Source organism: Mustela erminea, chromosome 13, assembly GCF_009829155.1.
Source record: "Mustela erminea isolate mMusErm1 chromosome 13, mMusErm1.Pri, whole genome shotgun sequence".
Classification (NCBI taxonomy): Eukaryota; Metazoa; Chordata; class Mammalia; order Carnivora; family Mustelidae; genus Mustela; species Mustela erminea.
In genome coordinates this window covers 74066874-74086815 of record NC_045626.1, presented here as the reverse complement: position 1 = coordinate 74086815, position 19942 = coordinate 74066874, and the positions used below count along the sequence as shown (strand labels likewise).

The window sequence follows — 19942 nt, the reverse complement described above, 5'->3', positions numbered from 1 at the left end:
GGTGGCCGTGGTCAGGAACTTGGTGGAACAAGTGCTGGTCCCAAAGAGGTCATTGCCTGCCTGGCCCTGGAGGTCCTGGCTCACAGGTGCCCTATTAGGGTCCTGCGACGATCTTTCCCAATAATCTGCATGTGGGGGAGGGAGCCACTTAAGGCCTGGCCATATCTTGCAAGACTCCTAATAATAATAACAACAATAACAATAACAACAGCAGCTATCTTCTACGGTTGCTGGTCTTTTTTCCTCGGTCTCCATTAAGTGCTTTATCTTCACTCTTATTTGAGTCTCATATCATTCCTATGTTATCAAATTATATCCATTTCAAAGGCGAAACCCCTGAGGCTCAGAGCATCAGTAGCAGTCCCTCCATCTCCTTCCGCTTCCTGGAGCCTGGCACAGAGCCGACCTCCAATAAAGGATCCCTCCCTGCCCTGCCCAATAGAGGTTGTGAGGGACTTGGGGCGCCGGGCGCCGCGGCGGAAGGGGGGCGGAGCTTCCGCGGAGGGCGGGGCGCTGGCCTTGGGACCTGAGCCTGCGTCTGGCACCAGAGGAACCTCCCGCCAGGAACCCCGACGCGCTGCGGAGGCTCTCTGGAGGGGCGGGGCAGCGGCGCGGCGGGTCCTGACGTCACCCGGCGCTGGGCCCCGCCGCGCCGCGGCTGCAGCAGCAGAGCTAGCGAGCAGCCTCCGCCGGCGGCCTGACCGGGAACGCAGCGCTCACGGCCATGGCCTCGGGCCCCCCGGGTAAGGGGCCGTGGGGCGCAGGGGTGGCGGGGGGTGGCGGGGGGTGGCGGGGGGTGGCGGGGGGAGGCGGCGGGAGGACAGCCCCGGGCCTCCGCCTTCAGCGCTGGGCTGACCGGCCGTCCCACATCTCGTCCCACAGAAGCGGACACGCGACAGAGGCTGCTGCGCACTGTCAAGAAGGAGGTAGGTACCCGGGCGGGCGCGGGGGTCGCGACCTTGAGGGAGGGGGCTGCTGCAACTCCTCACCCCTACGCCGGGGAAGGTCTCTAAAGGAGTGGTGGCTCCTGGCAGCGGGGGCGGCACCTCCGGTGTGGGGCTCACATGGGTAGGTATTTACCTCCTGCGGAACTGGAGGCCAGTGAGTTTGGGGGTGGGAGCCTCCGGTATTGGGGGGGCTCTGGATGCAGCGGGAGGCCCCGCCAGGTGTGGGGTACACCTGGATGTGCCTGGGTAGGAACCCCTCTTGTGAAGGAGCAAATGGGTGGGTCTCACTAAGGGGAGGCAAGCACCTGGGGGGGGCTGACTGGACGTATTGGAAAATGCAGGGCCTGGATGGGGCTGCAGAAGGAGGACCAGACTTCGGAAGAGGGGAAAGGTTCACTTTGGGAAAATAACAATCCTCCATTCCCCCTTCCCCCCAATTCTCAGTCCTTGGAGCCACCCCCAGGAGCCAGGGGACTCCCTCCCTGGAAGTCCCTAGTCAGTGGCTTACTTCATTTCTGGGCATGTGCCAAGGCCTCATGGCAGGTGGGTTCCCCCCACCCCCCCCACCCCCCACACGCAGAATCAGTCCCAGCTCAGCTGCCCTTCTGCCCCTTCTCTCTCCTTGGGGCCAGATGGGAGCCAGGTCTAGCCTTAGTTAATAGCACTTGACTTCCCGCAAGGGGTGAATCTATAAGCATGGGTTCCTGGGAAGCATTTAGGTGCTCGGACTGTGTGTGTGTGTGTGTGTGTGTGTGTGTAGAGCACACTCACGCCTGTGTGGGTGAGGATATGTGGCTGTGAGTGTGTGTATCTGAGAATGTCTGTGCATCTGTCTGGAGATACCCAAGTGCATCTCCATATTGTGTGTACATGTGTCTGTTTATCCATTTTTGTGACTATGATGTGTATCTTTGTGATGCATGAGTCTCTGTGTATGTGTGTGAGGCTGTGACCATGTATGTGTAACTGTGTGTGTGTGTGTGTGTGTGTGTGTGTATCTTGCCTTTCTTATGTCACTTCACATCCCTCACCCTGGGACCCCATCACTGCTGAGCTGATCACCTATCTTGGGTCTTTAGCCTGAGACCAGGAATGGCTGCAGACCTCCGGGGCTGGCCTGATTCCTTTGCCTCTGTGTGTGTGTGTGTGTGTGTGTGTGTGTGTGTGTGTTGAGGGTATCAGCCTTTGGTATCAGCACCAAGCACCAAGAAGGCCCTCACCACATGGTGGCAGAGAGCCATCAAAGACAGCCTTGATGCTGGGACCTGTTGCTGTCCCTAACCTCCTTGGAAAGCATGGGCGTATGTCTGTGTATAGATCTCTGTGTGTGGCATGTCCCACGTTGTTTAAAGAATCAGCTCCTGGGCTGGTTGTACACTCCAGGATTTCTGAATAAGGATGCATAATAGGATATTTGAATTCCTCAGAAAGGCCCAGAACTTTTCAGTTTAGCCCTCTTAGAAGCACTGTGGGGACCTGAAGAAAGCTCTGTCTGGATAGACCATCCTTCCAACAAAACCCACAGACCTACAATAGTCTGATGTCTGTGTCAAGGGAGGGTGTCTGTAGAACCTGTTTGTTCATTGTTTAACTAAATCTAGTTAGTTTAGGTCAATTTGTGCTTCCCAGATATTTTCACCTGGAATGGCGATGGGGAGGACAGTGCCTCTGGGCAGTGTTCAGCTGGGGCCCTGGTCCCAGCTCAGCCAGCAGCTCCCTCAGTGCCCTGGCCAAGTCCCTGTGCCCTCTCAAAGACTCAGTTTCCACATCTGGAGAAAGAGGTATTGTTCCACTGTTCTTAGAGATCCCACCCATGTTAGTCTAGTTTGGGATAGTGGCAGGCTGTGGGGGATACTTTGCCCCTGGTGACCAGAGTTGTGGGCTTGCATCCTCTCTCCTGGGAGCCGCCAAGTTTGGGGCTTGGAATGAACTCTCTGCTTGGCATAAGGCCGAAGCCGTCACCTGATCAGAGGGATCCCTTGGCACCCTGCTTGGTGCCTGAAGGGGTCAGGGACAGAACCTTGCAAGTTTGGGTAAAGGGCCTCAAGCAGTATATAACCTGCAGCCAGAAGGCAAGGGTTATGGTCACAAGTTGGTGACTGATTCTAAATTCTACTTTTCTTGGGTCATTTCAGTAATCAGAGTTTCCATATAGTGGGGGCTACTCTGTGCCATACCCGATGTACATAGTAACTTTATGAGGTGACTGAGATTGTTCATATTTTATGGACCAAGGAAACCAAGCCTGGAGAGGAGGTATGAGCTGCTCAAGGGAACGCAGTCAGGAAGGTCCAAAGCCAGGGACTTAAACCACCAGGTCTGTCTGACATCAGAGCCAGGCTCTTATATCCCAAATGTGCCCTTCCATGTCTACATGGCACCAGAGTCTCAGCATGGGTGGCATGATTTCCATCGTACAGAGCTGAAATGGCCCAGACAGAGTAAGTGATATCTCAAAGGTACAGAACCAGTAAAGAGAAGACAAGTTCAGGTCTTATATGAAGTCTTTGTTCAGCATGGGTGCCCCCAAGGGCATGGCGACAAGTCCATGCCCCACCAAAGCAGACCTCTTATCTCCTTTCCTTACTCTAACAACCTCTTTGGGGAGCTTCTCTTCCCAGTATCAGAGAGCCTGTCTCCAGTGGAATGGTGGAGGGAAGCTCTTTGCCTGGAAATCTGGAAGTCAAGTCTGCTCTTCTTTTTTCCCCCCATCTTTCTGGGTTCAGAGGAGCCACATGCCTGCCAGAGGCAACTCGCATCATTCTTTCTGGAAGGTGGCTTAACAATCAGTTTCCTTAGATAAGGTGTGCAAGTTTGGGCTGAGCCACAGAAACCTCAAAGGCCAGCAGAGTCCTTGAGGCTGGGAGCTCTGTCCAGTGCTGACTCTGGGAGCCAGTATGACCCAGTTACCATGAAGCAGGTCAGAAAGGGGCTTTGGGCTCACCCAGAGCTGGGTTTAAATTCCGGTATGTTTAGGGCAGCGTCTGTGTGCCAGACACCGGGCTGGGCTCTGTGGCTACAGCAGCGAACAAGACAAGTCTTCCCCTCTTGGTGCTGACATCCGGTATGGTAGACAGACCCCCAATAGACATTCTGACTGTAATTCAAGGGATCATGACAGGCTTTGCACCAAAGCGTGAAGTAGAGACGCTTGGCACCACAAGAACACACAACAGTGTGATTAACCTCATGCAGGTGGCCCAGGAAGGCTTTCTGGAGGAAGGGATGTTTAAGAAAATACATGAGCGATGAGTAAACCTTCTAGGTGGAGGTGGGAGTTGGGAAGATAGAGAGGAAAACCCTTCCTGGCAGAGGGAACAGCATATACGAAGACTGTGGCTGGAGGGAGCACCATGAACCTGAGGGACGAACAGACTGGGGAAGTGGCTGGGTGCGAAATGCAGAGGGGCAGAGCATGTGGTCTTACCCTAAAAGCAGAAGCAGAGGAGTGGGGAGGACATGAGCTATATGGAGGTAGAGGGTGGAGCTAACTTGACGGCTTGTAGGTTGTACAGTCTTAGACAAGCATCTGTCTTTACCTTCACAAGGTTCCTGAGTTTCAGTTTATTTATTATGAGGATGAAGATTACTCACCTGTCAGGATAAGCCACGTGGAAACCCCACTATGTTAGGCTGTGCTGCTTCTGGGCAGACATCTTATTTTTTTCTCTGTCTCCCCAATGTTGCCAAGGGAAAGCTGGAGACATGGTGGCCTCCGCTCGGGCACAATTTCCTCCACTTAAACCCAACCAGCTCCATCCAGGCTCCTTCCTTGCTTGTTTCACCCTCCCCTCTTTTCCTCTCCCGCCTCCACCCCTTAATTTTGTTTTGGTTCCCAGAGCTGTGGGGACTAGCTTCTCGTTGCCATGACAACTGCCATTAAAGGAGCCAGCCACGTGACCGAGGAGTTGATAAGGGAAGCAAAGTGACTAACTGCCTTGTTTTCTTGCCTGGTGCTGAGCCTGGGAGGCCTCTTAATTGGAAGGGAGAAGGCTGCTGCTGGAGGGCAGGAGGAGAGACCCTGGGAAGGAGACAGGGGGACGAGTCGGGTCCTGAAGAGGACACTCCGTGTACCGCTGCCAACTGGGTCTGGTGTAAGAGCTGCCATGGGGAGCCCTTATCACAGTGGCTGAGTTTGGGGAGCTATGCCTCCCAGCCCTCCTCTGTGGGGGTAATGGGATGGGGGAGGAGGGCATCACACCCTAAGAAGATTGGAGGAAAGTGAGAGAACCAACCCATGTTTCTACTAAGACCCCCGTGGTGCTCCCACTTTAATCCAGGGGTGCTCAATGAAAGAGGGGTGACAACTTGCCCCCCTCCCCTGGGTAGGGTTGCCTGATAACATATGGGTCATACAGTTAAATTTGAATTCCCCATACACAGTAAATACTTTTTTTTTTTTTTTTAAGATTTTATTTATTTATTTGACAGAGAGAGATTACAAGTAGGCAGAGAGGCAGGCAGAGATAGAGAGGAGGTAGCAGGCTCCCGCTGAGCAGAGAGATCGATGTGGGGCTTGACCCCAGGACCCTGAGATCATGACCTGAGCCGAAGGCAGCGGCTTAACCCACTGAGCCACCCAGGCGCCCCCACAGTAAATACTTTTATTTATTTATTTATTTATTTATTTACTTATTTATTTAGTATCGGTATGTATTGCTGAATCCAGCAGTCCTACCCCGGGGGACATTTGCTAATGTCTGGAGCCATTTCTGGTTGTCAAAACTGGGGGTCCTGCTGGCATCTAGTGGGGAGAGTCCAGGAATGCTGCTCAGCTTCCCACAGTGCCCAGGATAGCCTCCCCACCACAAAGATGTGTCCAGCCCAGAATTGCACCGTGGTTGTGATTGAGAAACTTCTGTGCTGAGTGCACCCCCAGACGTTCCTTCCGACATGCTCCACGACAGCCCTGAGAGGGAGAATAATTATCTGCTTGATAAAGGAAGAGCTGGAGGCACAGAGAGGTTAAGCAGCCCCCTTTAAGGTTGCACAGCCAGTCCATGGAGAAGCCAGGATTCAAATCCTTCTTCGTCTGGCTCTGAAGGGTGGCCTCACAGAGGTTCATCGAGTCCCGGGAAACATGGCTTAGGGTCAGATGAGTGTAGGGGAAGAGATGAGGCAGAACAGGTCCATTTGCCACAGCCTGTTCGGGGCTGTGAATTGCCAGGCTGCAACATTTGCTCCATCAGATAGTGTGGAGCTGGAGAAGACTTAGGAGCAGGGAGGGTCTTGGTTGGACTTGGACTTCAGAAAGTGTCAGCTGATAACAGGGGCCAGGAGGGAGACATTTGCCACTTCTTGGAAGAAAACTTTCTCCTTCCTCTCTCCTTCTCTCCCCACCTCTTACCCCCCCCCCTGCCCCTCCTTCCATCCCTTCCTTCTTTACTTCTTCCTTTCTTCCACAAATATTTATTGAGCATCAACTATATACCAGGTACTGCTCTAGGAACTGTAGAGAAGGAGCAAAGCAGCATCCTTGCTCACATGCTATCATGAAGCAAATAGTTCAGTTGGGGGACAGATAGATAAACAATAAATATATGCAGGCACACCTTGGAGATGTTTTGGATTCTATTCCAGGCCACCAGGAGAAAGCAAATATTGTGATCAATTGAGTCAAAGGAGTTTTTTGGTATTTCAGTGCATATAAAAGTTATGTTTATACTATGCTGTAGTCAGTTAAGGGTACAAAAGAATTGTGTCTCAAAAAAACCAATGTATATATCTTAACTTAGAAATACTGTTATGGGGGCGCCTGGGTGGCTCAGTGGGTTAAGCTGCTGCCTTCGGCTCAGGTCATGATCTCAGGGTCCTGGGATCGAGTCCCGCATCGGGCTCTCTGCTCAGCGGGGAGCCTGCTTCCCTCTCTCTCTCTGCCTGCCTCTCCTTCTACTTGTGATTTCTCTCTGCCAAATAAATAAATAAAATCTTAAAAAAAAAAAAGAAATACTGTTATGTTAGTATATAAATTATATTTTTATCTTATTATATACATTGTATATACTTTAAATATATTGTATACATTTTTTAAAAGATTTTATCTATTTATTTGAGAGAGAGAGGGGAGGCGAGTGGGGTGAGGGCAGAGAGAGAAGCAGACTCCCTGTGGAGCAGGGAGTCCCATGTGGGACTTGATCCTGGGACTCCAGGAGCACAACCTGAGCAGAAGGCAGATGTTTGCCTGACTGAGCCACCCAGGCACCCCATATTGTATACATTTTAAGTAGGAGATACAGGCTTCCCCCCACAAAAAAAATGTTACTGCTAAAAAATTGCTAACCATGATCTGAGTTTTCAGGGAGTCATCATCACTGATAACAGATCACTGTGATAAATATAATAATAAAGAGAAGTTTGGAAATATTGTTAGAATTACCAGAGTGTGACACAGAGACAGGAAGTGAGCAAATGTTGTTGGGAAAATGGGACTGATATAGACTTGTTCAATGCAGGATTGCTACAAACCTTCAATTTGTTTAAAAAAAAGAAAAGAAAAGAAAAAAAAAGTAGTGTCTGCAAAGCACAATAAAGCAAAGTATGCCTGTATTAGAAGCCACAAATACTGTGAGGAAAATAAAGCTGGAAAGGGAGTGGAGAGGAGGGGGAAGGGTTCTCCAGAGGAGGTGGTCAGGGATGGCCTCTCTGATATAATGACATTTGAGCAAGGACCTCAAGGGAAGGAGAGAACCCTACTGACATCTGCAGGAAGAGTGTTCTTGACAGAGGGAACAGCATATGCAAAGGCGCAGAGTCAGGAGCAATGAAGGGCAAGGAGGCCAAGGAGCCTGGAGTGGAGTGAACAGAGTAGAGGAGGAGATGAGGTCAGAGAGAGAACAGGAGGCTGCTGCTTCAGGGTTGTGTGGCCCTCAGACATGAGATAGCAGCCATGGGAGGATTTTGAATGAGGGGTGGGGGGAATAGGAATTTACCCATGTTGTAGACTGCTCAGGCTATAGGCTAGTGATAAATGCGGGGGACGAATGGGGGCACAAGGTCATTAAGCAAGAGAGGAAACATCTTGTTCTTTTCTGAGCTTTCAATATGCAGGCTAGAAACCAGAGCCCCCCAACTCTGCCCAGCTACCCCACCAGCCAAGAAGGGGTTCCAGAAATGCTTGCCAGTCGCATGGATGCAGGAAAATGGCACAGATATTTCTGGGCTCTCTGATGCTTATAGGGTTGACTCAGATCAGTTTGCATGTGTCGTGTTTCCAGGCTTAAGATGGCAGTTTCTCCTCATGAATCATGCAGCCACAGCCGTGCCGTGCGTTTGATGCTTTTCTCAGGGCTCTGGTAGTGTGGCTTCCGGGAGCTCCTGCTGGTGCAGAGCCTGGGTTTCAGCACCATGGTCAGATGTGACAAGGGTGACAGAGGGCTTACAGCGTGGTTATGTCTCCTGCATGGTCTGGCTGGGTCTCCCCTACAGTGACTTCATGAGGGGCTCCGGGAGAGGCTGGTCACCTCTGTTGCTGGTTGGCAGGTAGGAAAGGGCATTTTTGTCACCCTGATGGGTCTGCAGACCCCAGGATGGGAAGGGAGAACACTGGAGCCCTGTCCCAACTGTGCCCCTAAGCATCTGTGGCCTCCGAACGGGCCCCTTCTCCCTGTGTCATTCTGCTTTCTAAGTAGACAAGGTTGGACGGCCCCAGGATTCTAAGAACCTTGAGCCATCAAATTTGGCCAGCATCTCTTTCTGAGAGCCAAGTCTCTCTGCATTTTGTCAACTCCGAAGTTGCCAAGCCTATACTTAAGACCTATTAAAAACTCAGTAGCTGATGAAACTGTTCAGGAGCCTTCATTCCAAGGGTCATTGAAAGGCATTCTAATGGGATAAAGATTTTTTTTTATTTGTTTCTTAAGCAGCATTTACTGGGCATTTTATATAGATGACTTTGTTCTGTTGTCCTGATGCCACCACGTGAAGTGGTAAAAAGGCTGTCCCTTAAAGATAAGGATATTGACATGCAGAGATGGCAAGTAAGTTGCCAAAGGTCATGGACATTGTCAGTAGTACAGCATGAGGTTCTGGCCTTAGAACCCTGCTCTGCATTACTCCAGAGCTGAAACTGATGACCTACTTACGGTTAGGAGATACCCTGAGTATGTGGAACTGGGGAAAGGTCCAAGCTTTGGAACCGGACCACCTTGAGTTAAAGTTCTGGCCCTGTCCTTTAGCGGACGCATGAACCTCTCTGACTCCGGCATCCTTGGGCATCAGATGGCAAGCGTACCTTGTACCACGCAGCACTGCTATTATGCCATCATTCCTGGGAATTCACCAGTATTCATGAAGGGCCCTGGCATACTGCTTGGCTCACCCATTTAAGAGTAAGACAGAACTCAGTTGCAGAAGGACATTGTGCTGCCCTTTCTGGTCAGGCACATCTGAACTTGCAGATGTTCTTGGCGTGGGATCTGGCTCTCTGTGGGTAAGCCCTGGGCTGGGGGTGCAGCAGCCACAGGCTGGGGAGAGGTTATTTCATGGGAGTCCGGAGGAATGAGCCCTTGAAGGGGGGCCAAGAAAGCTGAGTCTTGCCTGGCTGCCTTGCCATCCTGAGGTGGGCAGTGGGATCTTCCCTCTGGGTCTGGTGGCTCCTTGGCCTCATGGAGGTAATCCCTCAGCCAAGGAAGGTCCAACCCCCTCATCAGCCTGCTGGCCCCACCACTTGGCTGCTCTGAGCCCACTCTTAGCTCTGAGCAGCTAAGAGTGCTGAACTCCAGTGGGAGGCAGCGTATTTTTCTTTCAGTCATACAGAAAGACAAGACATGAATAGATTCTTGTGCTTTGTCTTTGGCGTACCTTGAAGGAACTCAGGTTTATAAAGGGCAGTAACAGTTCCTTTGCCGTGAGTCCCCATTTAAAAATCAAATAACAGAAGTCCCAGGAGTGAAGAGACTTGGTGATACCTGGGACGTTGAATGATTCTCCTTTAATTTTTATTAGTTAGTAAATAACATTTAATTAGCAAGCTAGAATTATAGCAACTATCATGCATTTTTTGCCCCCCCTTTTTTTTAGACATAAAGATATCTTTACAACCACCATTTATTAAATGCTGTTCTAAATTGCTTTGTTTGATCTCATTTAATGCATCAAGCAAGCTTCCTTTAGACTAGGTACAAATAGCAGCTCTATTGATGAAGGAAATTGAAGCTGAGAGAGGTTAACCTGAGCCGCCTGGGTGGCTCAGTCAGTTATGTGTCTACCTACGGCTCAGGTCATGATCTCAGGATTCCAGGATTGAGCCCCGTGTCGGGCTTCTTGCTCCACAGAAAGTCTGTTTCTCTCATCTCCTTTCTGCTCTTACCCTTTATTTGTTGCTCTCCCTCTTTTTCTCTCAAATAAATAAATAAGTAAATAGTCTAAAAAAAATAAAACTGGACCAAGGTCACACAACTGAGAAGCAGCATAGCAGGGAATTTTTAGCTAGCTATACCCATTTCAATTTGAGTAATAACTTGCTAACAAAACCAGCTAGAACAATAAATACATATATAAACATAAAACCAAAAGGGAAAGAGAGGCTAAAAAAAAAAAATCAATTCATTGGTTCAGACGTTTGGGAATTTGGAGTCCATCCAGCTTCAGGTGCGGCTCTATCTAGGGTTCCGATGATGTCATCAGAACCCTGTCTGTTTTCATGTCTCTATGCTGGCTTTCTGCCTTGCCTGTCTGTGTGGGGAGGGAAAGCATTGCCCCAGCAGCTCTCAGGGTACAACCTGCCAGCTTGGCATCAGCAAACAGAGAGCTTCCTCTTCCCCATGGTTCTCCGGGAACTTTTAGGATTAGGTCTCATCGGACCAGCTGGGTCACATGTACCTTTTGCATCAATGGCTGTTGGGTGCATTGCTCTGCTAGGCTGGGCCTAGAGGGACGGTGTGGTGGGGCTTAAGCCCAGTGAGAGTGAGAGAGGGGACCCCAGGGAGTGTCAGGGTAAAGTGACCAGACAGGGACATGGGAACCAGGCAGAAAAGCCACAGATGTCCAGCTGGATAGGATGAAGGTGCCAGCATCTGGAGCCCAGCCCTGAAGTGCGGAGGTTGCCCCAGTCCTCCTGAAAGTGCTACTTGAGGGCCTACTAGGTCCTGGGTGTCTGTGGAATCAGAGATTCTACTCCAGCATCATGCAGAGCCCTGAAGTTGTACTTGCTGTAGGAAGACAGTATTCTCAGTACCTCTAAGGAGTCCACAGCCCCCCAAATCCAAAGTGGTTTAGAACCGCCAGGCAAGATGCTGGGATGTGAAGAGGAATACAGTTGACCCGACCTCGGCTCACTCAGAAATGAAATCCTCCCTAATCTCTAACTCAGTGAGCCCTCCAATCACAACCACCCCTAATAATAATCATAATTACCATTTATTGGGCACCTGCTGTGTTCCGGACCTGTACTGTCCAATGAGAGCCACTAGTCCCATGTGCCTCCTTACATTTAAGTAAAACTCAATTAAATAAAAAATCCTGTCGCTCAGTTGCATTAGCCGAGTTTCAAGTGCACAACAGCCCCACGTGGCTAGAGATCCCACTTTGGACAACACAGGCTTAGAGCATTTCCAGAAAGTTCCGTAGTGCCCTAGACATTATGCTAAGTGCTTTACATTCATTAACACAGTTAATCCTTAAAACATCTCAGGAGGGTAGGTCCAGTTTATTATCTCCCTTTACAGGTGGGTACATGGAAGGATGGAGGAAGTGAAATGACCTACCCAAGGTCACACAGCTGGTGAAGGGGGCAGAGCCAATGTCCTAACCCAGCCCTTGGATGCGACCCTGGACTGCTTTCCCGCCTAAGCTAGGCTAGAGGCAGTTTGTGTGTTTCCTGGTGCACCCTGTGCATGTTTGAAGCAACCTTCTGGGAATTCTGGCTCTTCTTTCATGCAGCTGCTCAGACCCGCAAAGAGAATCGAGGCTGCTCCAGACTCTGTGTGCCTTCCTCATCTACGAGGCCCATGGGTCTGTGGAAGCGAGGTGCGTTGTCAGGGGAGCCGCCTCCCGCAGCAGGCAGAGCCCCCAGGAGAATGCTGGCTGGTCTCCAGGGGGTGAGCTGGGAATGTGAGACACGCAGGCCGTTTCCTCTGGGAGTGGAGGGGCGGCGGGGGATTGACTCTGCACAGCTCTATCATCTCCCTGAGTGGCCATGTGTGGGAGTGGGGCTGGAAGGAACTTTTTGCAAAGATGCCTTCAGATAGATGCCCCAGAACCAGGCATGGCAGCAGGGGCGGGGGGACCTCTTTGTCAGGGGGGGTCTGAACACCCGTGCAGGGCTGTGAGGGGAGGCCTGTGTGTCGGAAACCCATCCTCAGTGTCCAGAACGTCAAGCTTCCAGGTCAGAGCAGGTTGGCGCATCCCTATACCGTGAGGGAACGATGCGTGGTGCCTATTTGTAGCATCCTAGTAAACCATTAACTGGGACCAGCCTAGCAGCTGCCCAGTGAAAGAGAAAGGCTTTTGCTTTTTGCTTGCAAGGCCCACAGTCACGTTTAGGGCAGGTCAACAAGGAGGTACAGGAGGGAGGACTTTTCTAGCCCTCCGAAATCCACGAGCCGTGGCGACATCACTTATAGGAACCCCCTCCCTGGCCCCCTGCTCTCTCCCACCACACAGATGGGGCTGCAGAAGGACTGTCCTGTGTCTTGGCTTTCGTCTTCCATCTGTGTGGATGTGGAGGGCAGGGGTGGAAGGATGTGGGTGGGAGGGTGGGGCAGGTCTGTTCTGGAAGTCCAGGAGAGGAAGCTCTGATCCATCCATCCACCAGCAGCTGCTGCACTCCTGCTGAGTGCCAGACCCCTGCAGACCCCTTGTCTGAGAAGACCCCAGCCCAGTGCAGGCCATGATGGTCTGAGGGCATGGAGGACCCCATCTGGGAGGAGGCAATTCACCCGTGTGCCACAGCATGGCACACATGCTGACATCCTGTACTAGCCCCAGAACACAGGAAGGATATTTCCTTTTTCCTTTCTTCTTTTTCTTGTTTTTTTTTTTTTAATAGACTTTATTTTTTAACAGCAGATTTAGCTTCACAGTGGAAATTGAACAGAGAGTACAGAGATTTCCTATACATCTCTTTTTCTGCCCTAAAAATCCTCTGTGCTCTGCCTATTCATCCGTCCCTCCCTCTAACCCCTGGCAACCACTGATCTTTTCACCGTCTCCATAGTGTTGCTCTTTCCAGAATGTCCTGCAGCTAGAATTGTACAGCATGTAGCCTTTTTCAGATTGGCTTCTTTCATTCAGTAATAAGCATTTCAGGTTGGACGCTTTCCCTTTGTGATCATGATTCTCCTTTGGAAGCCGATGTGCAGCAGGGAGAGGGAGCCATGAGGCGCTGGGCATACCTGGGGGAGATCAGGGATGAAAGGTCATGGCAGGACAGAGGTGGAGCCGGCTGGTGCCCTAGGACTTGGACGTGGGTAGCAGTTGGCCATGACTATGACACTTGGCTGTACGGGGCTGAGGGAGCAGGTGCATTGGCCACCTGGAACTTTGGAGCAGGAGACCTTGATTCAAATCCCAACCTCTTCTTGGGCCAGATGGTCTCTGTCCCTCCTAGGTCACCTGCCTCATTGGGAAAATAGAATAACAATAGTGATACCCACATTGCATGCTTGTTGTGAATCTTTGGGTTCATGGATGTGAAACACCCACCTGGCTTGTGGGATGCACCCATCGGTGTTGAATGAATAAATGAACCTGCTGTGTGCCAGGCTCAGTGCAAGGACAGTTAGTCTTGGGTTCGAGTCCCCACTCTGCCATTCAAAAGCCATGTGCTCTTGGACAGGTATTGAACTTCACCAAGACTCAGTTTCCTTATCTGTGAAATGGAGTTCTCATACCCATCTCACCTAATTGCCCTGAGGGATAAATGAAATAATGTCCCCAAGCATGGTGCCAGGCTCAGTGAATATCTGATCAGTATCTGAAGCACTTACTCTGGGGCTGCCACCCTGTTAAATGCTTTCGATTTTATGCCTGTGAGGCAAATAGCTGAGACCCATTTTACTGGTGGGAATGCTGAGGTTCAGAGAAGGGACACAATTCACCCAAGATCATGTGTGCAAGAGCTGGGGTGTGAATTCTGGAAGTTTGCCTGGAGAGCCCAGTGCTCCTGGCTGACCATAAGAGCTTAGAAGAGGGAGGAATCACATCAACTTTGGGGGTATCTTAGGACCCCCCTCAGGGATCTCAGGGGGGTCCCCATCCTCCAGAACTCACTGAGGAGAAGGGGCACCTCAGTGAGTGTGTTCTGGAGGATGGGGTGGCTTCTCCAGAGCTGGAGATGGAGTAGGAGTGGGTGGGGATATCAGGTGGAGGGGCCTGCACAAAGCAAAGGCGGGGCACGGGAATGGTGAGTCACAAAGAAGGAACGGCACCTGTGACTGGTGGAGCTGGGTGCAGGAAGGGGAAGGGACAGGATTTGGCAGAAAAGGAAGGTAGGGCTACACAATGGAAAGAGTCACAGCTTGCAGCCCTGTTCCAGCCTCTCCCAGCTCACCTCCTGGGTGCCCCACCTATAACAAATTAGAAAGTAAAAAGCCGCCAGCTATTTCCATGTAGTACTTTTCCCTGCCACGCTGTCCTTACATCCGTTCCTTCCTTTGAGCTCCATGGTGGCTCTGGGGGGGGCAGTTGCAGGGGACCGCTTTTTTTCCCCTTTGCTTTAGAGTTTGGAGAAACCACAGACTGGAGAGTTCAGTTCTGTTTATACTTTAGATCTTGAGTTTATACTTTATACCTCCTCCAGGAAGCCTTCCCTGACTTCTTGACCTATCTCACCAGGTCCGGTTTCCTTGTTATTTGTTCTCATGGAACCACATTCTTTGGCTGCAGAGAACTGGCCCCACTTTTTGTTGTAATGTCCCCATTTGTTGGATTTGGTTAATGTCTATCTCAATGGACTGTCACCTCCAAGAGGACAGGGCTTCTATCTGCTTGTCACCTTGTACCAAACTCATAGGAGGTGCTTCATAAATGATGAGTGAATCAGGGACAGCTTTGTCTCATGTGATAGGTGCTGGGAAGGCAGGTGTTGGCAGAACGTGGGAGAGGTACATTTATCCCTGCTTGGGTATGGAGAGTCCAGGAAGGCTCCCAAGAGGAGGAGGTGATATCTGGGCTGAAGCCCGAGTTGCACTTAGTGAGTTGGAGCATGGAGGGAAAGACACCTGGCAGAAGGCATCTGTGAGCAAAGGCACAGAAGATCCCACGGCACTGCCTTGGGGGAGCTGCGTCTTAGGGTCAGCGGTCCAGGGCAGGGCTGGAGACGCTGGCCTACTAGGGCACCTGCATCTTGTCCTCAGCATCCAGAGTGCCTGCATGGGACGCAGAGTCAACCCTCTGTTCACTGCCCTTTCCTCCTCACTTGGCCCAAGGACTGAGAGCTATTTTTAATGCCACCCTAAAGGCCCTCCAGACATCCTAAATTAACTGGCCTTTCTGCTGTGAGTTTCTCACAGACGTGAGACTCAGGGGGCCTCCATCTCATTAGCTGCTGGGGGTTCAGCATTACTCACCCACCTGCACTGCCAGCCGCCAACCCTCTGAGACCCCAGCCAGGGTATGGTGTGCTCTGAGTCAGGACTGAGGTGGCAGCTCGGTGGTTTGTATTTTGGCCGCAGGTGCACTACAGGCACAGTGCTGGGTGCTTTATACCAGGGGTCTCCGTGGGCCAAATCCAGCCTGGGTGTGCATCGCCCTTAAGCTAAGAACAGTTTTGACATCCTAAAAAGGGTTGTGAAAACAGGAGGTGATGGGGCATAGGCTGTATGTGGCCTGCAAATTGGTTTGACGGATTTAGCAAATAAAAATCCAGATGGCCTGCTTAGATGTGAATTTCAGAAAAACAACAAATAATCTTTTAGTATGGATAGGGTCCATGCAATATTTGGTACATCCTTAACACTAGAAGAAATTCCTTACATATTGGAAGCTTAGATGTCACTGGGCAGCCTGTATTTTTCTGGCAGTCCTACTGTAAACCTGATGTGTTTGCTCTCTGCCCCTTTACAGAATAGGTTTGCCTGCCCTGGCCTTGAACACACAGCAAATGCGATCACGTGTCAGAGGGACTTAAAGACACTGCCTGGAATCAAACTTGATAAGCATTAGCTGCTGGAGTTAGCATTGTTAGAATCATCAGAGTGGTCATCAGCATATATGAAGTACCTGCTGTTTGCCCGGCACTGTCCTAGAGGTGTACACTACTAAATAGATAAGCACATAGATATATAGTGAAAGTCAGGCCATGATAAATTCTAAACAAACGTATACAGCGGCAGAAGAGGTAACAAGTGCCATATGTGAAGCTCTCTTTTCCATAGGGTGGTGGTCCTGAGCCCCTGCTCCCATTCTGAGCGCTGTGCATGGTTCCTTCATGAAATCCACACCTAGCAGCCCTGACAGGTGGTGTGAACATCATCTCCATTTTACAGATGAAGAAACTGAGGCCTGGGATCACCCAGCCAATGGCAGAATTGGAATTTGACCTGGGCCTGTTGACACGTGAGCTGACTTTTACTGACTTCACTTGGGTGCCTCCCTTTCTGTGGTGCCAGCTGGGTGCCCAGTCCTGTTCGGGGCCCTCTGCTAACATGTCCCATAATTCTTAGGACAGCCCTGCTCACTGGGCTGGACTCTTCCTCTCCAGGCATAGAAGGGGTGAGCATAGCACTACCTGGAGAGGCAGGGGCAGTAGTGAGTTTATCTGGAACCTGGCAGGGTTCCAGGTGGGCAGCGTGAGGGTACCTGGATAGGGGTGGACAGGTGGCAGGAAGGAGGCAGGGGGTTAGGTGGGGAGACAAAGCAGGCCTGGGAGCCCTAGGAGCCCCTCTTCCAGCTTTGGAGGTTGGCCCCATTTCCCTGCCTGACTCCCTCTAGAGAGTACTCCTCCTCTGTGCTATTTAAATATTTGCAGGTGGAAGGTGGGAGGGCGTGACTGGTTTCTGAGTGGTTGCAGGGTGGGCCCAAAGGTGGGCAGTGGCTGATGCTCAGAGGTCCCACGTGGAGGGGTGGGGCCAGGCCACTGCCCCAGAGGCCAGCTAAGTCCTGAAGAGACACATGGATGGGAAGCTGGGGTAGGTGCATAGAGCCGAAGGGCCCCTTAGCAACTGTACATTCTCCGAACTCACACTCACAAATACCCACTGGGCGCCTGGACCATGACCCGGGCTGTCCCTGTTATCTAAGACTGGCTCCTCTTCGTAGAATCCCTGCTGTGTGCCCCGTGCTGTCTCCACAGGCTCATTCAAGGCTCCCATTACCCAATGAGCTGGGGGTTCAGCATCACGAGTGGTCAAGGATTCGATGCCAGGTCGGTGTCTCCACATTCTGGCTCTTAGCCTCTCAACTGCCTCCTAACATCCTATCATTAGAGCTAATAAACTGGTTCCAAAAGAAGTGAGCTCCCCATCATTAGAAAAATGTGAGCAAATGTTGGAGGTCTCCTTGAATGGATGCTGGACAGGGATGAAAGCTTCCTGACCACTTTGACCTTTGAGGTCCTCTTGCCCTGGAAAGGCCCCCACGGGACGTGGTTGGCAGTGTCCTGACACCCAGTTCAGAGCTTTTTTGGTCCCCACATTGGGTGAGACTGAGGAGCCACTTTTCATAGGTTTGTCAGCACCTTGGGGTTTCAGAGGGCCTGACCCATTTCTGGGTAGGGCTGGAGGCATTGCTGACCTGAGTTCAAGTCCTGACTGCTCCCTTTCCTGGTTTTGTAACCTTAGGGCAAATTGCATAAACTCTGAGGCTCAATTTATCTGTCTTTAAAGCGGGGCTAATGATGTTCCTGTGAAGAATAAATTAAGTATTCTATACAAAGTACTCCACACGTGGTAGATGCCCAGTAAACATACGGTCTCACTCTAAGCTGGACAATAACAGAAGTATTTTGTTCAAAATGACCTCCAGCTTCTGTGATGAGACGAAGTATTTGTTAGAATAAAGGCCCTGGGTCTGATCCTGGCTCCTCTGCATGACTTTGGGTGGGTTATCTAATAGCTCTCTGCCTCAGTTTCCCCTTCTGTGAAATGGGAATAATTCGGTAACGTACTTCATTCAGGTGGTCATGCTGGAAACAGTCCCAGGAACACAGTGAGTGCTCAAAGGAAAAAAAAAAATGAGCAGCAAGCTTCAGCATCATAAAACTCCTACTGTGTGCTAGCCAGGTCTGCCCTTTTGTAAATAACAGCCCATTTAATCCTCACCCCTGGACACAAGGGACTGAGCTGGAACCCAGACGCTGGTCTGTGTGACCCCAGAGTCCCACTAGCTTCAGCCACTGTGCTGCATGAATCAGGCATGATTCCAGGGCCAGAGCTTAGAGAAATCACAGAGGCTGCTGCAGGGAGCCAGGGGGCCATGCTGCCACTGCCGCCATCCCTAGACCACCCCGAGGTCCCTCACATCTGTCGGCCTCCACAGCGGACCAAGGCCAAGCGCACGCCTGGGAGCCCAAGAGACGGAAGGAGGTGGAGCTAAATTTCGGAGGCCTTGTGTGGCCATCCACCCTGTGCCCGCAGATCAGATCAGGCTGCCATGATGGCCCCCCACCTCACAGGCCTGGACACAGCCTCTTCCTCCCCTGTAAGTCTCTCACCAATCTTCCGGTGGAGGCCCCACCCCACCGCCTTTTTAATTTCCTCTTCTGGCCTCAGGCTGTCAGCCTGTTATTAACTTCTGGGGGGCGGTTCTAGCCCACAGCTGGGAGCCCGTGAGGGTGGGGAGGCACCTCACTTCTCTGAGCCCCTCCCTAGACTGAGTACTACCCACAGGTGCTGGCTACCCGCCTGTACCGCCCACCCCACCCCCAGATCCATCCCCAGAACGAGAGGCCTGGAGCCAGCCTTGCTTGGGCATGACTCTTGCTGAGTTTCAGAGTCCACAGTGATAAGCAGACAACCTCCTTCCCTCAGCAGTTTGGACTCGAGACAATGTGCATATACAATCTGGGTAGCAATAGGAAACAGATGATTCCCCCAAACTGAGTACAGTAAGGTTCATTTAATACAAGCACTCTTGACCAAAGCAGGGTGGGGGCAGGGGTGGGGAAAGGATGCAGCACCCTGTGGTTGTAATAGTGGGAAACCTGGAACTATTAGCTTCCCTAGTGTGACCTGGGGGCAGGGAGAGGTGCCAGAGGGGACTAGCTGTGTGGGGAAGGTCCCAGAAGGGGCAGGAGCCATGACTGCTCAGTATCTTCCTAAGGATTTTGGGACAGCTCCTTGTTTTCTATCCTCCCCTCAAATCCCCTGCTGTAATCGAGCATGCACGAGAATCCCTTGGAGCCCTTGATGAACCGCCCTGAGCTGCTGACTGCATGGGTACGAGGCCGAGCATCTGTATCTGCAGCCTGCTCCCAGTCAGGGCCAAGGCTGCTGGGCCCACTGTCAGCAGCTCTGCTTGGCCACGTTGCATCTGCCCATGCCTGTCTTAACTGGTTCCACCTTTACCTCACTGGAGTGAGCGGTTTTCCAGGGCGGGACTGCCTGGTTCCATCCCCGCCGCTCTGTGTGCTCAGGGTAGGGGGGCTTCTTGCCTCTGGCTGAACTGAGCTCCCCAGCATGGGGAAGTGTGTACATCTTGTCCCTGTTGGCGGTTGTCTTGAGGTCTGGTGGCCCCTGAGCGAAGGGGCCATTGTCGAGATGGAGGTCAGCATGCAGGCTTGTTTGGGAGTGTCTTTAGGATGAACACCCAGGGAAGCAAAGTGAGGCAAGCAGGAGGGACCCAAGGGAGAAGATGGGCCATGAGGCTTCCATGGAAACCCTGCAGGGCGTTCCCAGGGGGACGGGATGGCCCTTCAAAGCTGTCCCAAGCTGGGGCAAAAAGGCCAGATCTTAGAGCCCACATGTTCCAGCCATGGGGTGGGGGCCACCCCGGGAAGCAGTGAGGCCTTGGGGGAGCTCTCTGCCTTTGGCCGAAGGGATTCCCTGTCCCCTAAGGGACTAGTAGCTGAGGGTTCTCCTGCAGATCTCCAGCAGCCTCCAGTCCCGGAGGGGACTGTG

The 19942-nt window shown here is 51.6% G+C and overlaps 1 protein-coding gene across 7 annotated transcripts in view; it reads left to right on the top strand.

Annotated features, from left to right (window-relative positions):
* Positions 1-543: 543 nt before the first annotated feature.
* Positions 544-19942, top strand: part of SGSM1 (small G protein signaling modulator 1) — an 89523-nt gene continuing 70124 nt past the window's right edge. For 2 of the 7 annotated variants that reach the window (XM_032310004.1, XM_032310001.1), the window contains exons 1-2: positions 549-743; positions 883-926. In XM_032310004.1, coding sequence (XP_032165895.1) covers positions 725-743; positions 883-926 — 63 coding nt within the window. In that variant the 5' untranslated portion in view covers positions 549-724. Of the gene's footprint in view, positions 744-882; positions 927-19942 lie in introns of all 7 variants that reach the window. The other 5 variants (XM_032310007.1, XM_032310006.1, XM_032310002.1 and 2 more) reach the window with 5 other exon arrangements.